The sequence below is a fragment of the Bufo gargarizans genome, chromosome 2 (genome assembly GCF_014858855.1).
Source record: "Bufo gargarizans isolate SCDJY-AF-19 chromosome 2, ASM1485885v1, whole genome shotgun sequence".
NCBI lineage: Eukaryota > Metazoa > Chordata > Amphibia > Anura > Bufonidae > Bufo > Bufo gargarizans.
Window position 1 is genome coordinate 475,072,551 of NC_058081.1, and position 21,337 is coordinate 475,093,887.

Genomic DNA, 21,337 nt, shown 5'->3' on the forward strand with positions numbered 1-21,337 from the left:
ATCTCTTATTTTGTCGTTTTGCAGCTGCCAAAGTTCGTATCATCAAGAGGAACATGACCTCCAGCTCGGTTTCCGACTTTGACATGGACTCCAGGGTGGACATCTTAAAGCACGGGCCGCTCTCCCGGGGTGACATCTTCCCCAGGCTTCAGCAGTGGCTGGACCTGGATGCTACGTGCGTGCAGAACATTATGCGCGGGACCCGGACAGGCACTTACGTCATCAGCGGCGACGTGCAAGAAGACAAGGTGGTGGTGCACAACGCCTACGCCTGGCAGAAGAGGAACAAGAACCTGCACTTCGCCGTCAAGAAGTGGAAGCACCACAGATGCCGATCGTAGGACTTCACTGGGCCGCGGCGCATCAAACGTACAGAGAGAACCCCCCCCCCCTAAAATAAGCAGGTCACCAGTAGATGAAAGTCCTTGAGTCGTCCTATCTCAGCCGTATCTGATCCTAGGAAAGCTGGGTGACAACAAATATGGCTGCCATGACATCTCTGCTGAGTGGTGCATCCACACTGGCCATTCTGGAGCGCGGAGAAGATGGGTGAAACCCCAAGGGGTGCTGTAGGGTTGGTGATATGGGTGTCACCCTGCTTTCCTAGGGACTGATATAACTAAAAGTACAAAAAAAGAAGGTGACGTCATTTCCTGGTGATTTCTATATATTTTTTATTTCGGGAGGGGATTGCCCTTTAAGCGCACACAGAGATGTGAATAACGGTTTACATGTGAGAGCAGCACGACTTTTAGAAAAACCATGCAACTGTCTTCCCATAGAGTAACATGGAGGTACCAGCCCAGGGCTGGAATGCAAGAGTGCCCCCGACTGAAACGCAGGGGTTGTCTCCTGCCCCATTAGAGCCTATGGGCATCATACAGGGGGGCTCCACTGCTCAGGACCCCCCTCTAGGAGACAGAATGGAGAGCCACTCTGTAAGCCATTCTGGCCGACCCGGGCCGTCCTTGTATTATATGGAGGGTCATTCATCCGTATGAAGGGTCGCCACGTAGTACTGCATTTCCCCAGTAGAGGCCGCCGTTTCACAGCAGCTGGCCACATTCTAAAAGGGGCCGTCTCTAATGAGATGGGACAGGGCTGTTATTTAAAGGGGTTTTCCAGTTTTAAGTCGTCCGGTGGGAATACAACCTCAATCTCAGGCATTGATGGCATATGGCTAGGACAAGGATGAGCAGCCCCCGACACGCCAGCTGTTCTGAAACTACAACTCCCAGAATCCTCCTTTCACTTCTATAGCAGTTACAAGGACAACCAAGTAAGTGTGCATGCTAGGAGTTGTAGTTTCACAGCAGCTGGAGTGCTGGAGGTTGCTGATCCCTGCGCTAGGATATGTGATCAATGTCAGATAAGTGCAGGTCCAGGACAGAGTCCCTAAAGTGAAGGAGAGAGCACAGCGCATGCGCAGCCACCTCTCCATTCACCTCTATGGAACTGCCAGAAATAGCCAATGCTCGACTATTTTCAAAACTCTCATAGCGCTGAATGGAGAGCACGCTGCGCTTTCCTACACTTTGGGGGGGTCTCGTTCCGGAGATAGGTGTGGGTCCTAGAAGTGGGACCTGCACCTGTCTGACAATGATGGCAACCTTCGGCACTCCAGCTCCATTCATTTCTATGAGAGTTCTGAGAAGAGTAGAAGAAGTATGCATGCTGGGAGTTGTAGTTTCACAACAGCTGGAGTGCCAGAGTTTGCCTACCCCTGTCCTAGAGGTATGCCATCAATGTCTGAGGTGGGAATACCCATTCAGTATGGGGCAAATTGGGTTTAAAAAAAAATAAAAAATAAAATAATTACTCACCGATCCCCCACTGCTGCCACTCTCCCGTTTCCCAGGTAGCTGCTGGTCTCCGCTTCCTGGTCCCGGCTGGACGGACAGGAAATCCGTGGGCATGCCTGCTTAGCCAGTCACTAGCTGAGCAGACATCAACCTGTGTGTTGAGCCGGGACCATCATAATGGCAGCTGGAGGGGATGGGTGAGGGTGAGTATTGCTTCTTTTTTATTTATTTTTACCCATTTTGCCCATAAAAAAGGGAGTCTGTTACCAGTTACAGCGGGCACAATGTCTTATAGAACTAGCTCAGCTGAATGTTATGATACCTTTCACTTGGTAATACGTTGCTTTCTTCTGGAGGGCATATGCAAATGAGCAGTTTAGTGCACAGAGGGCGGGCCTAAGTCACTAAGTGCACCCTTGCTCCTCCTGCTTCCTCTGCCAGCCCCCCCCCCCCCGCTCCTCCTTGATGGACAGGGCCAGGCGCAATGACTACGCAGGAACCCGGCCCTGCCAATCAAGCAGAGGGAGAGGCTGGCAGTGGAAACAGGAGGAGCAAGGATGCACAGAGTGGCTTGGGCCCGCCCTCTGTGCACTTAACTGCTCATTTGAATACGGATTAAAAGCAACGGATCGCTAAGTGAAAGGTATCATTACATTCAGCTGGGCTAGCCCTGCAAGACAGTGTGCCGGGTATAACAGGGAATTTCTTAGTGACACACTGACTTTAAGTTCTGCAGTTTTGTGTATCAATTCCTCATCATTTTCAAGACTTCTGCTTGCTGTAGTCGCATCCAAACCTCTGTGAGCGGAGGACTCCAGACTGATACATTTTCCCTGCACAGACACATTGTAACAAACCATCAGGGCAGGAAGGAGACTTGTGCCACTTATTTGTCTAAGACTGTCTACACTGGATACGTCAGTGAGAAATAAATGCTCCGTACGGATGTAGATAAAAATTCTGACAGCAAGCAGAGATATAAAACAGAAAAAAAATAATTTAAAGGGAACCTGTCACCCGGATTTTGTGTATAGAGCTGAGGACATGGGCTGCTAGATGGCCGCTAGCACATCCGCAATATCCAGTCCCCATAGCTCTCTGTGCTTTTATTGTGTAAAAAAACCCGATTTGATACATATGCAAATTAACCTGAGAGGAGTCCTGTATGTGAGATGAGTCAGGGACAGGACTCATCTCTGGTTAATTTGCATATGTATAAAATCGGTTTTTTTACACAATAAAAGCACACAGAGCTATGGGGACTGGATATTGCGGATGTGCTAGTGGCCATCTAGCAACACATGTCCTCAGCTCTATACACAAAATCAAGGTGACAGGTTCCCTTTAAGCCAGCAATCTGTGGCCCCCGCTGGATAGTCCCTCAGGGGCCACCCTATGTTGGGTTGCCCCTCTTACTGGCGCCGGGGGTCGTGTAGCCCTGGCGCAGACTGTATATAGCACTGTATATATGTGGAATGTCTTGCTGTAATGGATATCAATATAAGTGACTGAAATAAATGTTTAGTGGATGCTTCAATCACTCGAAGAGTCTTATCCCGATGGCTGGGGGCCCACAAATGCTCACGGAGGGGCCCAATGTATATTATGCACAGAGGCCCTGGAGCATCAATCGTGGCTCCACACCAGGGGGTCAGACATGTCAGACCCAGGTTTACTTGAAGTTACCCTAGTTTTATCCTCCCTCTCCCATTCAATAGATAGCAGCCAGTACATTATCCTCCTCGCCCCCGTCAGCGCCAGGTTCCGTGTGACCTCGGGTCTGGGTTACTAGGAGTCTGAAATTAATATAGAGGGTCCGAGTACATTCAGAGGTTGTGTTCTGGGGTCTGAATATATTTAAGGCGCATCTCTCAGCATGATCAACCCCATGTAAATTGCCTGGTAGGGTAGATCATGCTGATTAAAACGATACCCTGATTATCTTTGTAGATTGATGCGTTGCAGAGATATGAAGATTTCTATCTTCATGCAAATCAGGCAGTTGGAGCACCAAGGGGTGGGCTGTAGAGCTCCGAGCACCACTACAGCTATGTCCCTAGTGCTTATTGAGAGGACTAAAGGCACCTGCAGCTGTGACTCACAAATAATTATTGTTGGCAGTGTAACCTCTGCAGAAGGGACCAAGGAAAGAATACTTACCTCTCCAACCTGCCACTGTGTCAGTTCACCCAGAAGTGGAGGTACTCTTGTATGCTACTCTGGGTTTCTTGGCAGTATATATGCGTTGTCTGCGGGGGTACTCTTTCTCATTATGGAGAGCACCTAGTATGTGTAGTACATACGCAGAATATTGTAGGCCAGACAGTGCTCCTCTGGGTTTCTAGGAAAGATATATTCAAATTAGCTTTCCTAAACCAACAGACGTAAGATGTGCTAATTTTCATATATTTTTCCCAGAAACCAAGAGAAATGTTGCCTAGCCTACAATAATCATCACGTATATTAACTGGTCTCCATAATAGAACTAGTACCCACCAAAAGTTCCCCCAAGGCCTCTAAACTAGAAAAGCCAATTCGATCTGCTTTGCTCTAATAAGGGGATTTTGTCCTGAAAGAGCTAGCTGCAGAAGTGAGGCTGGCTTAGCTATTCAACTGAAAGTGAAACTGATAAAGAGAACCAGAATATCCCACCAAGGATTACACGTCTCTTAGTGAGACATGCACGCTAGATCTCTTTCCAGAAGGACAAGAGAACCATAATATCTAATTTCCGTTGTTTTTGCGGCCCCATTGAGGTAAAAGGTTCCGCATACAGGCCGCAAAAAAAAAAATACTGTACGGACACGGGAAAAAAAATACGTTCATGTGCTAAGCCTAAGGGCTCATGCACACGAGTGTGTGCAGCCCGTGCCCGTATTGCGGCCCGCAAACAGCGGGTCCACAATATATGAGCACCGACCGTGTACGTTCTGTATCACGGATGCGGATCCATTCACGTGAATGGGCCCACAATCCGCAAGATACGGAGCGGAGCGGAGGCACAGAACGGAAGCCCATGGAAGCACTACATGTTCTATATTTTTTTGCGGTGTGGACTGAATCTTGGAGATCGCGGACCCATAAGTGAATGGGTCCACATCCGCAAATGGCAGGCACATGGACGGTGCCCTGTATTGCGGACAGCTGCGTGCATGAGCCCTAAGGCTGCTCTGCCTCCACAGAGATAAGGTATAAGGAAAGATCTGTTCCTGTTCTGTCTTTTTGATCCGCACCTGGTTTTGGCTCACAATCACTGATGAAAATCACTGATCAAACACTGACCAGACATGTGAAAAACTCTCCCAGGATGACATCTCTGGGGATTGAAGGGAAAGTAAAAACAGGTGTTGTGCAGGATACAGGGGATTACTGTGACCCCCACCCTGACGTGATTAGATCTGCTGCTCATTTATATCGCCCCCACCCCCCACTCTCTAATAAAATGACAGGCTGCCTGGAGCATTAAGGCGATTAAATTCCCTTACAACAGCTTGAAGCGCAACGTCACCCGTATCCACCACCATAAGACCTTGGCACGGAGCAGGGGGGGTGTCTCTTACCGAACAGCAGGGGCTTCAGGCTCAGCGTCTTCATCTCATGCATTCTGCTATTGACCAGTTCAATCCTCTGTTTGTAGCCGACCTAAAAGAGAGGAACGATCAGTACCATCCAACGTGGCGTGCCGCCATTACACCACCTGTATCACCCAGCTTTCTGACCTATGTCCCGCCCCTGCCTTACTACGGCTTAATCATACCTCCCCGATATGGCTCCATGTGAGGGTCCTATGAAGTCCTGTTGTATGGTAATTTGTAGCAATTCTAGTATAAAAATATCCTTTTCACCATGTTTTGCTTCCATGTGTCCTCCTTGGTGCTGCTGGGGTGGGCTCTGGATAGAATCAGTCTCCTTCCCCTCCTGGCAGCTGACAATATAGACCTTTCTTACCTCCTCTGCAGAGGAGTCTTCTCAACTATACCGCCTAGTACTGCAGAGGTTCTGCTCCTCACCTGACAAACAGGCAGATAGCTATTTCTATTAACTGCCGTGCAGTGAACAGAGGATCACCATGCAGAGACCTGACTGTCAGGAGAGTGACTGAGGATGCATGTCCACCAGCACTCAGCTTATTAGGTGGATGGGCACATTGCTGAACAATGACCACCAGGGGGAGCCATACTATGTAAGTAACTGAACACCAGGTGGAGCCATACTATGTAAGTAACTGAACACCAGGTGGAGCCATACTATGTAAGTAACTGAACACCAGGTGGAGCCATACTATGTAAGTAACTGAGCACCAGGTGGAGCCATACTATGTAAGTAACTGAGCACCAGGGGGAGCCATACTATGTAAGTAACTGAACACCAGGTGGAGCCATACTATGTAAGTAACTGAACACCAGGTGGAGCCATACTATGTAAGTAACTGAACACTAGGTGGAGCCATACTATGTATGTAACTGAGCACCAGGTGGAGCCATACTATGTAAGTAACTGAACACCAGGTGGAGCCATACTATGTAAGTAACAGAACACCAGGTGGAGCCATACTATGTAAGTAACTGAACACCAGGTGGAGCCATACTATGTAAGTAACTGAGCACCAGGTGGAGCCATACTATGTAAGTAACTGAGCACCAGGTGGAGCCATACTATGTAAGTAACTGAGCACCAGGTGGAGCCATACTATGTAAGTAACTGAACACCAGGTGGAGCCATACTATGTAAGTAACTGAACACCAGGTGGAGCCATACTATGTAAGTAACTGAACACCAGGTGGAGCCATACTATGTAAGTAACAGAACACCAGGTGGAGCCATACTATGTAAGTAACTGATCACCGGGTGGAGCCATACTATGTAAGTAACTGAACACCAGGGGGAGCCATACCATGTAAGTGACTGAACACCAGGTGGAGCCATACTATGCAAGTAACTGAACACCAGGTGAAGCCATACTATGTAAGTGACTGAACACTAGGTGGAGCCATACTATGTAAGTAACTGATCACCAGGTGGAGCCATACTATGTAAGTAACTGATCACCAGGTGGAGCCAAACTATGTAAGTAACTGATCACCAGGTGGAGCCATACTATGTAAGTAACTGAACACCAGGTGGAGCCATACTATGCAAGTCAGGAGAGTGACTGAGGATGCATGTCCACCAGTACTCAGCTTATTAGGTGGATGGGCACATTGCTAAACAATGGACACCAGGTGACACCATACTATGTATGTAACTGAACACCAGGTGGAGCCATACTATGCAAGTCAGGAGAGTGACTGAGGATGCATGTCCACCAGTACTCAGCTTATTAGGTGGATGGGCACATTGCTAAACAATGGACACCAGGTGACACCATACTATGTAAGTAACTGAACACCAGGGAGAGCCATACTATGTAAGTAACTGAACACCAGGTGGAGCCATACTATGTAAGTAACTGAACACCAGGTGAAGCCATACTATGTAAGTAACTGAACACCAGGTGGCGCCATACTATGTAAGTAACTGAACACCAGGTGGTGCCATACTATGTAAGTAACTGAACTTCAAGTGGAGCCATACTATGTAAGTAACTGAACACCAGGTGGAGCCATACTATGTAAGTAACTGAACACCAGGTGGAGCCATACTATGTAAGTAACTGAACACCAGGTGGAGCCATACTATGTAAGTAACTGAACACCAGGTGGAGCCATACTATGTAAGTAACTGAACACTAGGTGGAGCCATACTATGTGAGTAACTGAACACCAGGTGAAGCCATACTATGTAAGTAACTGAACACCAGGTGGAGCCATACTATGTAAGTAACTGAACACCAGGTGGAGCCATACTATGTAAGTAACTGAACACCAGGTGGAGCCATACTATGTAAGTAACTGAACACCAGGTGGAGCCATACTATGTAAGTAACTGAACACTAGGTGGAGCCATACTATGTGAGTAACTGAACACCAGGTGAAGCCATACTATGTAAGTAACTGAACACCAGGTGGAGCCATACTATGTAAGTAACTGAACACCAGGTGGAGCCATACTATGTAAGTAACTGAACACCAGGTGGAGCCATACTATGTAAGTAACTGAACACCAGGTGGAGCCATACTATGTAAGTAACTGAACACCAGGTGGAGCCATACTATGTAAGTAACTGAACACTAGGTGGAGCCATACTATGTGAGTAACTGAACACCAGGTGAAGCCATACTATGTAAGTAACTGAACACCAGGTGAAGCCATACTATGTAAGTAACTGAACACCAGGTGGAGCCATACTATGTAAGTAACTGAACACTAGGTGGAGCCATACTATGTGAGTAACTGAACACCAGGTGAAGCCATACTATGTAAGTAACTGAACACCAGGTGGAGCCATACTATGTAAGTAACTGAACACCAGGTGGAGCCATACTATGTAAGTAACTGAACACTAGGTGGAGCCATACTATGTGAGTAACTGAACACCAGGTGAAGCCATACTATGTAAGTAACTGAACACCAGGTGGAGCCATACTATGTAAGTAACTGAACACCAGGTGGAGCCATACTATGTAAGTAACTGAACACCAGGTGGAGCCATACTATGTAAGTAACTGAACACTAGGTGGAGCCATACTATGTGAGTAACTGAACACCAGGTGAAGCCATACTATGTAAGTAACTGAACACCAGGTGGAGCCATACTATGTAAGTAACTGAACACCAGGTGGAGCCATACTATGTAAGTAACTGAACACCAGGTGGAGCCATACTATGTAAGTAACTGAACACTAGGTGGAGCCATACTATGTGAGTAACTGAACACCAGGTGAAGCCATACTATGTAAGTAACTGAACACCAGGTGGAGCCATACTATGTAAGTAACTGAACACTAGGTGGAGCCATACTATGTGAGTAACTGAACACCAGGTGAAGCCATACTATGTAAGTAACTGAACACCAGGTGGAGCCATACTATGTAAGTAACTGAACACCAGGTGGAGCCATACTATGTAAGTAACTGAACACCAGGTGGAGCCATACTATGTAAGTAACTGAACACTAGGTGGAGCCATACTATGTGAGTAACTGAACACCAGGTGAAGCCATACTATGTAAGTAACTGAACACCAGGTGGAGCCATACTATGTAAGTAACTGAACACTAGGTGGAGCCATACTATGTGAGTAACTGAACACCAGGTGAAGCCATACTATGTAAGTAACTGAACACCAGGTGGAGCCATACTATGTAAGTAACTGAACACTAGGTGGAGCCATACTATGTGAGTAACTGAACACCAGGTGAAGCCATACTATGTAAGTAACTGAACACCAGGTGGAGCCATACTATGTAAGTAACTGAACACCAGGTGGAGCCATACTATGTAAGTAACTGAACACCAGGTGGAGCCATACTATGTAAGTAACTGAACACTAGGTGGAGCCATACTATGTGAGTAACTGAACACCAGGTGAAGCCATACTATGTAAGTAACTGAACACCAGGTGGAGCCATACTATGTAAGTAACTGAACACCAGGTGGAGCCATACTATGTAAGTAACTGAACACCAGGTGGAGCCATACTATGTAAGTAACTGAACACCAGGTGGAGCCATACTATGTGAGTAACTGAACACCAGGTGAAGCCATACTATGTAAGTAACTGAACACCAGGTGGAGCCATACTATGTAAGTAACTGAACACCAGGTGGAGCCATACTATGTAAGTAACTGAACACCAGGTGGAGCCATACTATGTAAGTAACTGAACACCAGGTGGAGCCATACTATGTAAGTAACTGAACACTAGGTGGAGCCATACTATGTGAGTAACTGAACACCAGGTGAAGCCATACTATGTAAGTAACTGAACACCAGGTGAAGCCATACTATGTAAGTAACTGAACACCAGGTGGAGCCATACTATGTAAGTAACTGAACACCAGGTGAAGCCATACTATGTAAGTAACTGAACACCAGGTGGCGCCATACTATGTAAGTAACTGAACACCAGGTGGTGCCATACTATGTAAGTAACTGAACTTCAAGTGGAGCCATACTATGTAAGTAACTGAACACCAGGTGGAGCCATACTATGTAAGTAACTGAACACCAGGTGGAGCCATACTATGTAAGTAACTGAACACCAGGTGGAGCCATACTATGTAAGTAACTGAACACCAGGTGGAGCCATACTATGTAAGTAACTGAACACTAGGTGGAGCCATACTATGTGAGTAACTGAACACCAGGTGAAGCCATACTATGTAAGTAACTGAACACCAGGTGGAGCCATACTATGTAAGTAACTGAACACCAGGTGGAGCCATACTATGTAAGTAACTGAACACTAGGTGGAGCCATACTATGTGAGTAACTGAACACCAGGTGGTGCCATACTATGTAAGTAACTGAACTTCAAGTGGAGCCATACTATGCAAGTAACTGAACACCAGGGGGCGCCATACTATGTCAGTAAATTACCACCAGGTGGAGCCATACTATGTAAGTAACTGAACACCGGGTGGAGCCATACTATGTAAGCAAATGAACACCAGGGGGTGCCATACTATGTAAGTAAATGAACGCCAGGTGGAGCCATACTATGTAAGTAAATATGAACCATTGCTCATTTCTATGTAATGAACAAAATATTAATAAGAGTGAGGGTCCCTCATCTATGAGTGGAGGGGCAGGCACACCCAGGCATTTGATGGACGGCTCATTGATTTCGATAAGAACTATGTAAGGCTAGGTCTACACGACGACATTTTGTCACACCAATGTCACGCGACAATTTTTATAATGATGGTGTCTATGGAGTCTATGGTGTCGCAATGCAACATGCTGTGACTGCGACGCGACAGTTGCAAAAAATCCATTCGAAATAGATTTTTCTGCGACTGTCATGTCACCATTGTGGCGCGACACATGTCGTCATGTAGGCCTAGCCTAATACTGCAGGGAGATTGGACCTGCTGCCAAGCTCTCCTGCAGAATACAGCCGCTCTCCCTGCACCCCTCTAACAAAAAGGGATTGTCCAAAGTGATTGTCCTGTCTGACATCTGGGTGTGGACATAAAGAAGGGGGTGGGGGAGGGTGCACTTATCCACAGCATCCATAAAAAGGAAGCACTATCTGCACCAGGTCCTAATGCTGACCTCAGGGGGATGTGTCGCCCGCCGGGGTCACCGGAGGTTAAGCCACATTCTTTCAAGGAAATTCAAAAGTGTTCAGCAACCCCCGATCCAGGTTCAGACTATGGGAATAAAACTCTGCGGCGACGGAATAATACCAGGATTACGCAGCATGTGACGGCTTAACGTGTGCCGGTATCAGCATGTTCCGTGGCAATTGGAATGTGGCGAAAAACGATTACATGAAAAGCCAGGAGAAATGTTATTAAAGGGGCCGTCGGCTCTAGACAAAGGTTCCTTCAATGTGCCAGACTTGTGTTTTAAGTTCGGCGTCTAAAGTTTGGGTTCGGGTTATCGAAGAATCGCGTTATGGATTCTAAATTCCATTATGGTCCGTGGTAGCAGAATCTATAACGCGAATCTTCGATAACCCGAACCCCAACTTTAGACACCGAACTTAAAACACAAGTTCGCTCAGCACTACTGTCCATCTATTTATACATTTCCAGCAGGAATAACGGAGCGACGACATAATGCAGAGGCCTAAGAAAGAATATCCATAACTGTTATTTCGTGAGAAAGTACCGTTATTTACTAAAAGGGCGTGTCAGGAGAGCGGACGCTGCGACTATTAGGCTAGGTGTGAGCGACACATAGGGCACAACTAAACTGCAACATGTGTCGCGCGACATTTTTTATAATGATAGTCTATGGTGTCGCACTGCGGCGCGACAGTCGCAGAAAAATCTATCTTGAATGGGTTTTTTGCGACTGTCGTGTCGCAGAATGTCGCAGTGTGACACCATAGACTATCATTATAAAAAATGTCGCTCGACATTGGTGCAACAAATGTCATCGTGTAGACCTAGCCTTATACTGCGGGGTGTTCTCTGTTATCCGCCATTTGCAGGGACTGACTGGGGGGTCAAGGGGGCTAGATGTCGGCCTATCTGGGGTATCCGACTGCTGGATAAACGATCTGCAACTTTCTGATCTATTTTATGCTCCTATTCCTCACAGTCTTCAAAATCTCTGGTTGCTGTCAGTGAAGGAGAACATTGATTTTCTTTTAGAGGCTAAAACCAGTTTAGACCTAATAGTTTCCACAGCTGACAATTGTATCCTAGACAACCGTGCACTGATACATTGTAGCAAACTATCAGAACAGTCAGGACTGGAGAGATGTTTGTGCAGAGAATAGACTGGATGTAACTGGAGCAAACCCTCAGCTCTGTGTATTACACTAGCCACACTCATTAGATAAATGCTGACAGTTGCCAGCAGTTGTGACTACGACTCCCAGCATGCACATTTACCAGGCTGTCCTTGGAACTCGCATAGAGAAAAAGGAGGATGCTGGGAGTTGTAGTTTCACAACAGCTGGAGTGCCTGAGGTTGCTGACCCCTGATCTAATGTGTACGGGACCCCAACGCCAGATGTCGAGGGAGATAAGGATCGGGCAGTCGGATTTTTACTGTCCCATCCTTTTGTTCCTGGCTTTCACCCCCTTCTCATTCAGGACACGTGCATGCTCGGCCGAGAGTGCGTGTGTATGGAGGGTCAAGAGAGAAAGCCAACAGCTATCGAATGTACAGTTGTGTTCAAAATAATAGCAGTGTGTTTAAAAAAGTGAATAAAGCTCAAAATCCTTCTACTAGCTTTTATTTCCATCCACACAAATGCATTGGGAACACTACACATTCTATTCCAAATCAAAACATGAAGAATCAAATTTGTGTTGTTCCTTTAAAAAAAAAAAAATTTGAAGAAAAGTGAATATTACAAACTCAAACATTCACTGTATAAACTGAGAAATGTCTGAAGATTTTGCTTTCCTTTGAATCCCGTCACTAATATCTAGTTGTATGACCGCTGCCTCTGAGACCTGCTGGACGTCTGTGCCGCTCGGAGTCACCACCTTCTGCCCCTGTGACCAGGTTCTCCAGCCCAGGAGGATCGGACGACATTCCACAGTTCTTCTCTATTTCTTGGTTTTGCCTCAGAAACTGCATTTTTGATGTCACCGCACAAGTTTTCTATTGGATTAAGATCCGGGGATTGGGCCGGCCGCTCCATAACGTCAATCTTGTTGGTCTGGAACCAAGATGTTGCCCGTTTACTGCTGTGTTTGGGGTCGTTGTCTTGTTGGAACAGACATTTCAAGGGCATTTCCTCTTCAGCATAAGGCCTCATGCACACGACAGTTTATTTTCACAGTCCGCAAAAACGGGGTCCGTAGGTCCGTGATCCGTGACCGTTTTTTCGTCCGTGGGTCTTCCTTGATTTTTGGAGGATCCACGGCTCCTGGCCGTGCGGAGCCGAACGGATCCGTCCTGAATTACAATGCAAGTCAATGGGGACGGATCCGTTTGATGTTGACACAATATGGTGCCATTTCAAACGGATCCGTCCCCATTGACTTTCAATGTAAAGTCTGGAGTTCTTTTATACCATCGGATTGAAGTTTTCTCCAATCCGATGGTATATTTTAACTTGAAGCGTCCCCATCACCATGGGAACGCCTCTATGTTAGAATATACTGTCGGATATGAGCTACATCGTGAAACTCAGATCCGACAGTATATTCTAACACAGAGGCGTTCCCATGGTGATGGGGACGCTTCAGGTTAGAATATACTACAAACTGTACATGACTGCCCCCTGCTGCCTGGCAGCACCCGATCTCTTACAGGGGGCCGTGATCAGCACAATTAACTCCTCAGGTGCCGCACCTGAAGGGGTTAATTGTACTATCATATCCCCCTGTAAGAGATCAGGGCTGCCAGGCAGCAGGGGGCAGACCCCCCCCCCCCCCTCAGTTTGAATATCATTGGTGGCCAGTGCGGCCCCCCCCCCCCTCCCTCCCTCTATTGTAATAAATCGTTGGTGGCACAGTGTGCACCCCCCATCGGCCCCCTCCCCCTATTGTAATAAATCGTTGGTGGCACAGTGTGCACCCCCCATCGGCCCCCCTCCCTCTATAGCAGTAACAACATTGGTGGCCAGTGTGCGGCCTCCCATCTCCCCCCCCCCCGATCATTGGTGGCAGCGGAGTTCCGATCGGAGTCCCAGTTTAATCGCTGGGGCTCCGATTGGTAACCATGGCAACCAGGAAGCTACTGCAGCCCTGGTTGCCATGGTTACTTAGCAATAGTACAATAGTAGAAGATTCATACTTACCTGCTTGCTGCTGCGATGTCTGTGACCGGCCGGGAGCTCCTCCTACTGGTAAGTGACAGTTCTTTAGCAATGCGCCGCACAGACCTGTCACTTACCAGTAGGAGGAGCTCCCGGCCGGACACGAACATCGCAGCAGCAAGCAGGTAACTATGAATCTTCTACTATTGTACTATTGCTAAGTAACCATGGCAACCAGGACTGCAGTAGCGTCCTGGTTGCCATGGTTACCGATCGGAGCCCCAGCGATTAAACTGGGACTCCGATCGGAACTCCGCTGCCACCAATGATGGGGGGGGGGGGGAGATTGGAGGCCGCACACTGGCCACCAATGTTGTTACTGCTATAGAGGGAGGGGGGCCGATGGGGGGCGCACACTGTGCCACCAACGATTTATTACAATAGAGGGAGGGAGGGGGGCCGATGGGGGGCGCACACTGTGCCACCAACGATTTATTACAATAGAGGGAGGGAGGGGGGGGCGCACACTGTGCCACCAACGATTTATTACAATAGAGGGAGGAAGGGGGGGCCCGATGGGGGGCGCACACTGTGCCACCAACGATTTATTACAATAGAGGGAGGAAGGGGGGGGCCCGATGGGGGGCGCACACTGGCCACCAAGCTATTATTACAATAGAGGGAGGGAGGGGGGGCCGCACTGGCCACCAATGATATTCAAACTGGGGAGGGGGGGGTCTGCCCCCTGCTGCCTGGCAGCCCTGATCTCTTACAGGGGGATATGATAGTACAATTAACCCCTTCAGGTGCCGCACCTGAAGGGGTTAATTGTGCTGATCACGGCCCCCTGTAAGAGATCGGGTGCTGCCAGGCAGCAGGGGGCAGTCTTGTACACAGTTTGTAGTGTATTCTAACTAGAAGCGTCCCCATCACCATGGGAACGCCTCTGTGTTAGAATATACTGTCGGATATGAGTTTTCACGAAGTGAAAACTTAGATCTGAAAAAGCTTTTATGCAGACGGATCTTCGGATCCGTCTGTATGAAAGCAACCTACGGCCACGGACACGGATGCCAATCTTGTGTGCATCCGTGTTCTTTCACGGACCCATTGACTTGAATGGGTCCGTGAACCGTTGTCCGTCAAAAAAATAGGACAGGTCATATTTTTTTGACGGACAGGATACACGGATCACGGCCTCGGCTGCAAAACGGTGCATTTTCCGATTTTTCCACGGACCCATTGAAAGTCAATGGGTCCGCGAGAAAAAACGGAAAACGGCACAACGGCCACGGATGCACACAACGGTCGTGTGCATGAGGCCTAAGGCAGCATGACCTCTTCCAGTATTCTGATGGATTCAGACTGATCCATGATCCCTGGTCTGCGATAAATAGGCCCAACACCGTAGTATGAGACACATCCCCATATCATGATGCTTGTCCACCATGCTTTACTGTCTTCACCGTGTACTGTGGCTGGAATTCAGTGTTTGGGGGTCGTCTGACAAACTGTCTCCGGCCACTAGACCCAAAAAGAACAATCTCACTTTCATCAGTCCACAGAATGTCTCTTTGGACCGGTCAATAGGCTCTTTGGCAGATTGTAAGCTCTTCAGCACACGTCTTTTTCCACAGTGGGACTTTGCGGGGGCTTCTTGCAGATCGCTCGGCTTCACATCGGCGTCTTCTCATTGTAACAGGACTCACAGGGAACTTTACACCTTCTTACATCTTCCTGGAGCTGATTGTTGGCCGAGTCCTCGCCATTTTGGCTATTCTTCTATCCATTCGAATGGTAGTTTTTGGCTTTCTTCCACGTCTTTCAGGTTTTAGTTGCCATTTTAAAGCATTTGCCATCATTTTAGCTGAGCAGCCTATCATTTTCTGCACTTCTTTATATGTTTTCCCCTCTCCAATCACCTTTTTAATCAAGGTACGCTGTTCTTCTGAACAATGTCTGCAACGACCCATTTCCCTCCGAATTTCAGAGAGAAATGCACTGTAACCGGCATGTACAACATGTGCCGCCTTCCTTCCTTAAATAAGGACAATAATTGCCACCTGTTTTTCAAAGAATGAATGACCTCACTCATTGAACTCCACACTGCTATTATTTTGAACATGCCCCTTTCAATTAGTGATTGAATTACAGAGAATCAGCAGCATGCCTGTCATGACTGTTGGATTTCTATTACTCTACTACACCTGCTAGTAAATTATTTGCCGTGTAGAAATATCGTTTCTACCAAAAACAGTGATTGATCAGGTTAGTGATGTCTGACTGCTATTATTTTGAACACAACTGTATATGGCTGACTTTGCATCTGTAAGGGTTGTAAACAAAATGTTTCATTCACTGACCGCAAGCAGACTTCTAAATAGAAAAGAATCTCGGACAACTCCTTTAAGAAAGCTCTGGAAAGTAAAGCAGAGACGTGAGGATAATACATGACAATTTATTATCAAGAAATAGGTCAGGCTAAGAATACGTGAGAGCCCTGCGGTCAGCGGAGCTTGTACTGGTGAAGGGAGCGCAGCTGCGCCCCCCAACCCCCCCGACAATATGTGAATCGGGGGCAGTATGGCGGCAGAATCAGGCACAAGCTGCGACACAGGAGAAGGGGGGGGCACATATTTCCAGAAAAGAATACCCCTGTCACTGCTGAGGAGGAAACCCCGGATATCGTCTGCTCAGCGTGTGACTCCCTCCATGTAGGGCAGCAGAGAGCGGCCATACACATCCGATAACCGTCCGCCAGACGCCCATGCAGCCAACAGCGATCACTCCTGACCCCTCATACACATGCACACTTGGCTGACAGCGATCACTCCTGACCCCTCATACACATGCACACTTGGCTGACAGCGATCACTCCAGACCCCTCATACACATGCGCACTTGGCTGACAGCGATCACTCCAGACCCCTCATACACATGCACACTTGGCTGACAGCGATCACTCCTGACCCCTCATACACATGCGCACTTGGCTGACAGCTATCACTCCAGACCCCTCATACACATGCACACTTGGCTGACAGCGATCACTCCTGACCCCTCATACACATGCGCACTTGGCTGACAGCTATCACTCCAGACCCCTCATACACACGCACACTTGGCTGACAGCGATCACTCCTGACCCCTCATACACATGCACACTTGGCTGACAGCTATCACTCCAGACCCCTCATACACATGCACACTTGGCTGACAGCTATCCCTCCTGACCCCTCATACACATGCACACTTGGCTGACAGCGATCACTCCTGACCCCTCATACACATGCACACTTGGCTGACAGCTATTCCTCCTGACCCCTTATACACATGCACACTTGGCTGACAGCTATCATTCCTGACCCCTTATACACATGCACACTTGGCTGACAGCGATCACTCCTGACCCCTCATACACACGCACACTTGGCTGACAGCGATCACTCCTGACCCCTCATACACACGCACACTTGGCTGACAGCGATCACTCCAGACCCCTCATACACACGCACACTTGGCTGACAGCGATCACTCCTGACCCCTCATACACATGCGCACTTGGCTGACAGCGATCACTCCTGACCCCTCATACACATGCACACTTGGCTGACAGCTATCATTCCTGACCCCTTATACACATGCACACTTGGCTGACAGCGATCACTCCTGACCCCTCATACACACGCACACTTGGCTGACAGCGATCACTCCAGACCCCTCATACACATGCACACTTGGCTGACAGCGATCACTCCTGACCCCTCATACACATGCACACTTGGCTGACAGCTATCTCTCCTGACCCATCATACACATGCACACTTGGCTGACAGCGATCACTCCTGACCCCTCATACACATGCACACTTGGCTGACAGCGATCACTCCTGACCCATCATACACACGCACACTTGGCTGACAGCGATCACTCCTGACCCCTCATACACATGCACACTTGGCTGACAGCGATCACTCCTGACCCCTCATACACATGCACACTTGGCTGACAGCTATCTCTCCAGACCCCTCATACACATGCACACTTGGCTGACAGCTATCACTCCAGACCCCTCATACACACGCACACTTGGCTGACAGCGATCACTCCTGACCCCTCATACACACGCGCACTTGGCTGACAGCTATCACTCCTGACCCCTCATACACACGCACACTTGGCTGACAGCTATCACTCCTGACCCCTCATACACACGCACACTTGGCTGACAGCGATCACTCCTGACCCCTCATACACATGTGCACTTGGCTGACAGCTATCTCTCCAGACCCCTCATACACATGCACACTTGGCTGACAGCTATCACTCCAGACCCCTCATACACACGCACACTTGGCTGACAGCGATCACTCCTGACCCCTCATACACACGCGCACTTGGCTGACAGCTATCACTCCTGACCCCTCATACACACGCACACTTGGCTGACAGCTATCACTCCTGACCCCTCATACACACGCACACTTGGCTGACAGCTATCACTGCTGACCCCTCATACACATGTGCACTTGGCTGACAGCTATCACTCCAGACCCCTCATACACATGCACACTTGGCTGACAGCTATCACTCCTGACCCCTCATACACATGCACACTTGGCTGACAGCTATCTCTCCAGACCCCTCATACACATGCGCACTTGGCTGACAGCGATCACTCCAGACCCCTCATACACATGCACACTTGGCTGACAGCTATCATTCCTGACCCCTTATACACATGCACACTTGGCTGACAGCTATCACTCCTGACCCCTCATACACACGCACACTTGGCTGACAGCTATCACTCCTGACCCATCATACACACGCACACTTGGCTGACAGCTATCACTCCTGACCCCTCATACACACGCACACTTGGCTGACAGCGATCACTCCTGACCCATCATACACACGCACACTTGGCTGACAGCGATCACTCCTGACCCCTCATACACACGCACACTTGGCTGACAGCGATCACTCCTGACCCCTCATACACATGCGCACTTGGCTGACAGCTATCACTCCTGACCCATCATACACACGCACACTTGGCTGACAGCTATCATTCCTGACCCCTCATACACATGCACACTTGGCTGACAGCTATCACTCCTGACCCCTCATACACATGCACACTTGGCTGACAGCGATCACTCCTGACCCCTCATACACACGCACACTTGGCTGACAGCGATCACTCCTGACCCCTCATACACATGCACACTTGGCTGACAGCTATCATTCCTGACCTCTTTATACATATAAATGCTCAGCCAACAACTATCACTTATGGCCCCCTTATACAAATGCACACTCCACCGACAGCTATCACTCCTGACCCCCTATACACATGCATGCTCATCCAGCAGCTATCATTCGTGACTCCTTGATACACATGCATACTCAGCCGACAGCTATCACACCTGAACCCACCATACATACACAAGCAAACGTCACCTTACAGCTATCACATCTGAACCGCCTTACACACATGCAAGCTTTACCAACAGCTATCACTCCTGACACCTCCCCCCAATACATATACATGCACACTCGGCCAACAGCTGTCACATGACTTCTAATACACATACAGATCAGCCATCAGCTATCACTCGTGACTCCACATATACACACATACATACTCGGCCAACTGTTATCACTCCTGACCCCCTTATACACATGCACGCTTAGCTGACAGCTATCACTCCTGACTTCTCATACACATGCACACTTGGCTGACAGCTATCACTTCTGACCCCCCAAACACATGCACGATCGGTCGACAGTTATCCCTCTTAAACCCCACAATACACATGCATGCTCGGCTTAGCTGAGAGTAGATGTGTTCCGAATGTGGAGAAGGGAGTAAGCCACAGCCAGACACCTTACCTCCCCAGAAGAAAGGGATTGGGCATGGTGAAATCCATCGGCCTGATCCTTCTCTCCCTAATCTAATGTGTATGGCCAGTTGAAGTGTGGCTGTAGGGCAGTGGTCTCCAACCTGTGGCTCTCCAGTTGTTGCAACAGTACAACTCCCAGCATGCCTCATGTCTGGTAACTAGTACTGCAGTCTGCAGAGTCGTCACTATAGTAAAATTGCTGGAGTCCAATATCGATTTACCATCCCACCACTTACATCCAGAAGCTGATAATGTGCTGCTGTGACGCAGGTGCAGGACTTCTAGTCAGCTGGATGGATTTCCAGCCTCTGGATGCAAGACATCTGCCACTAGGGGGAGCTCCTTTCTATGTATTTACATTGAATTCGATTGGAACTTTGTAAAAGTGTAATGTTATGAGCTCCCCCTTGTGGCGGCTGCAGGTGGACATAATTTTATCATTTAGTTCTATGACATCTTGGGGTGTGATGTGAGTTCTGGGGGGTGGTCTGTATTATGGAGAGTAGTCTGTATTACGGAGGGTGATCTATATATAGGGAGTGGTCTGTATTATGGTGAGTGTCTGTATTACGGAGGGTGATCTGTCTTATGGGGGTGAACTGTATTACAGGGGGTGGTCTGTATGGAGGGTGGTCTATATTCCAGGGCAGTGGTCTGTCTTATAGAGAGGGTGGTCTATATTACAGGGGGTTGTCTGTATTATTGGGTGTGTTCTGTATGGAGGGTGGTCTATATTCCGGGGCGGTGGTCTGTCTTATAGAGAGGGTGGTCTGTCTTATAGAGAGGATGGTCTGTCTTATAGAGAGGATGGTCTGTATTATTGGGTGTGTTCTATATGGAGGGTGGTCTATATTCCAGGGCGGTGGTCTGTATTATAGAGAGGGTGGTCTGTCTTATAGAGAGGGTGGTCTGTATTATAGAGGGTGGTCTGTCTTATAGAGAGGGTGGTCTGTCTTATAGAGAGGGTGGTCTGTCTTATAGAGAGGGTGGTCTGTATTATAGAGAGGGTGGTCTGTCTTATAGAGAGGGTGGTCTGTATTATAGAGGGTGGTCTGTCTTATAGAGAGGGTGGTCTGTCTTAGAGGGTGGTCTGTATTATAGAGGGTGGTCTGTCTTATAGAGAGGGTGGTCTGTATTATAGAGAGGGTGGTCTGTATTATAGAGAGGGTGGTCTGTATTATAGAGAGGGTGGTCTGTATTGGGGAGGATTCTGCTTTGATTCAAGAACCTCCTTCTTACCTCTCCTGTAGTGTCGGACTGAAGTCCCTGGGATCCCCCAGCAGAATTGATTGTGGGACACCCCTGGACACAGCCACCAGGCAGTACTAGAGGGCGACCGCCATGGCTCCAGTC

The 21,337-nt window shown here is 48.3% G+C and overlaps 1 protein-coding gene across 1 annotated transcript in view; it reads right to left on the reverse strand.

Moving 5' to 3' along the window:
* P4HTM (prolyl 4-hydroxylase, transmembrane) overlaps positions 1-21,337 on the reverse strand; it is a 47,512-nt gene that overhangs the window by 25,540 nt on the left and 635 nt on the right. Inside the window, 1 exon segment of the mRNA XM_044277860.1 lies at positions 5,363-5,444. Coding sequence (XP_044133795.1) covers positions 5,363-5,444 — 82 coding nt within the window.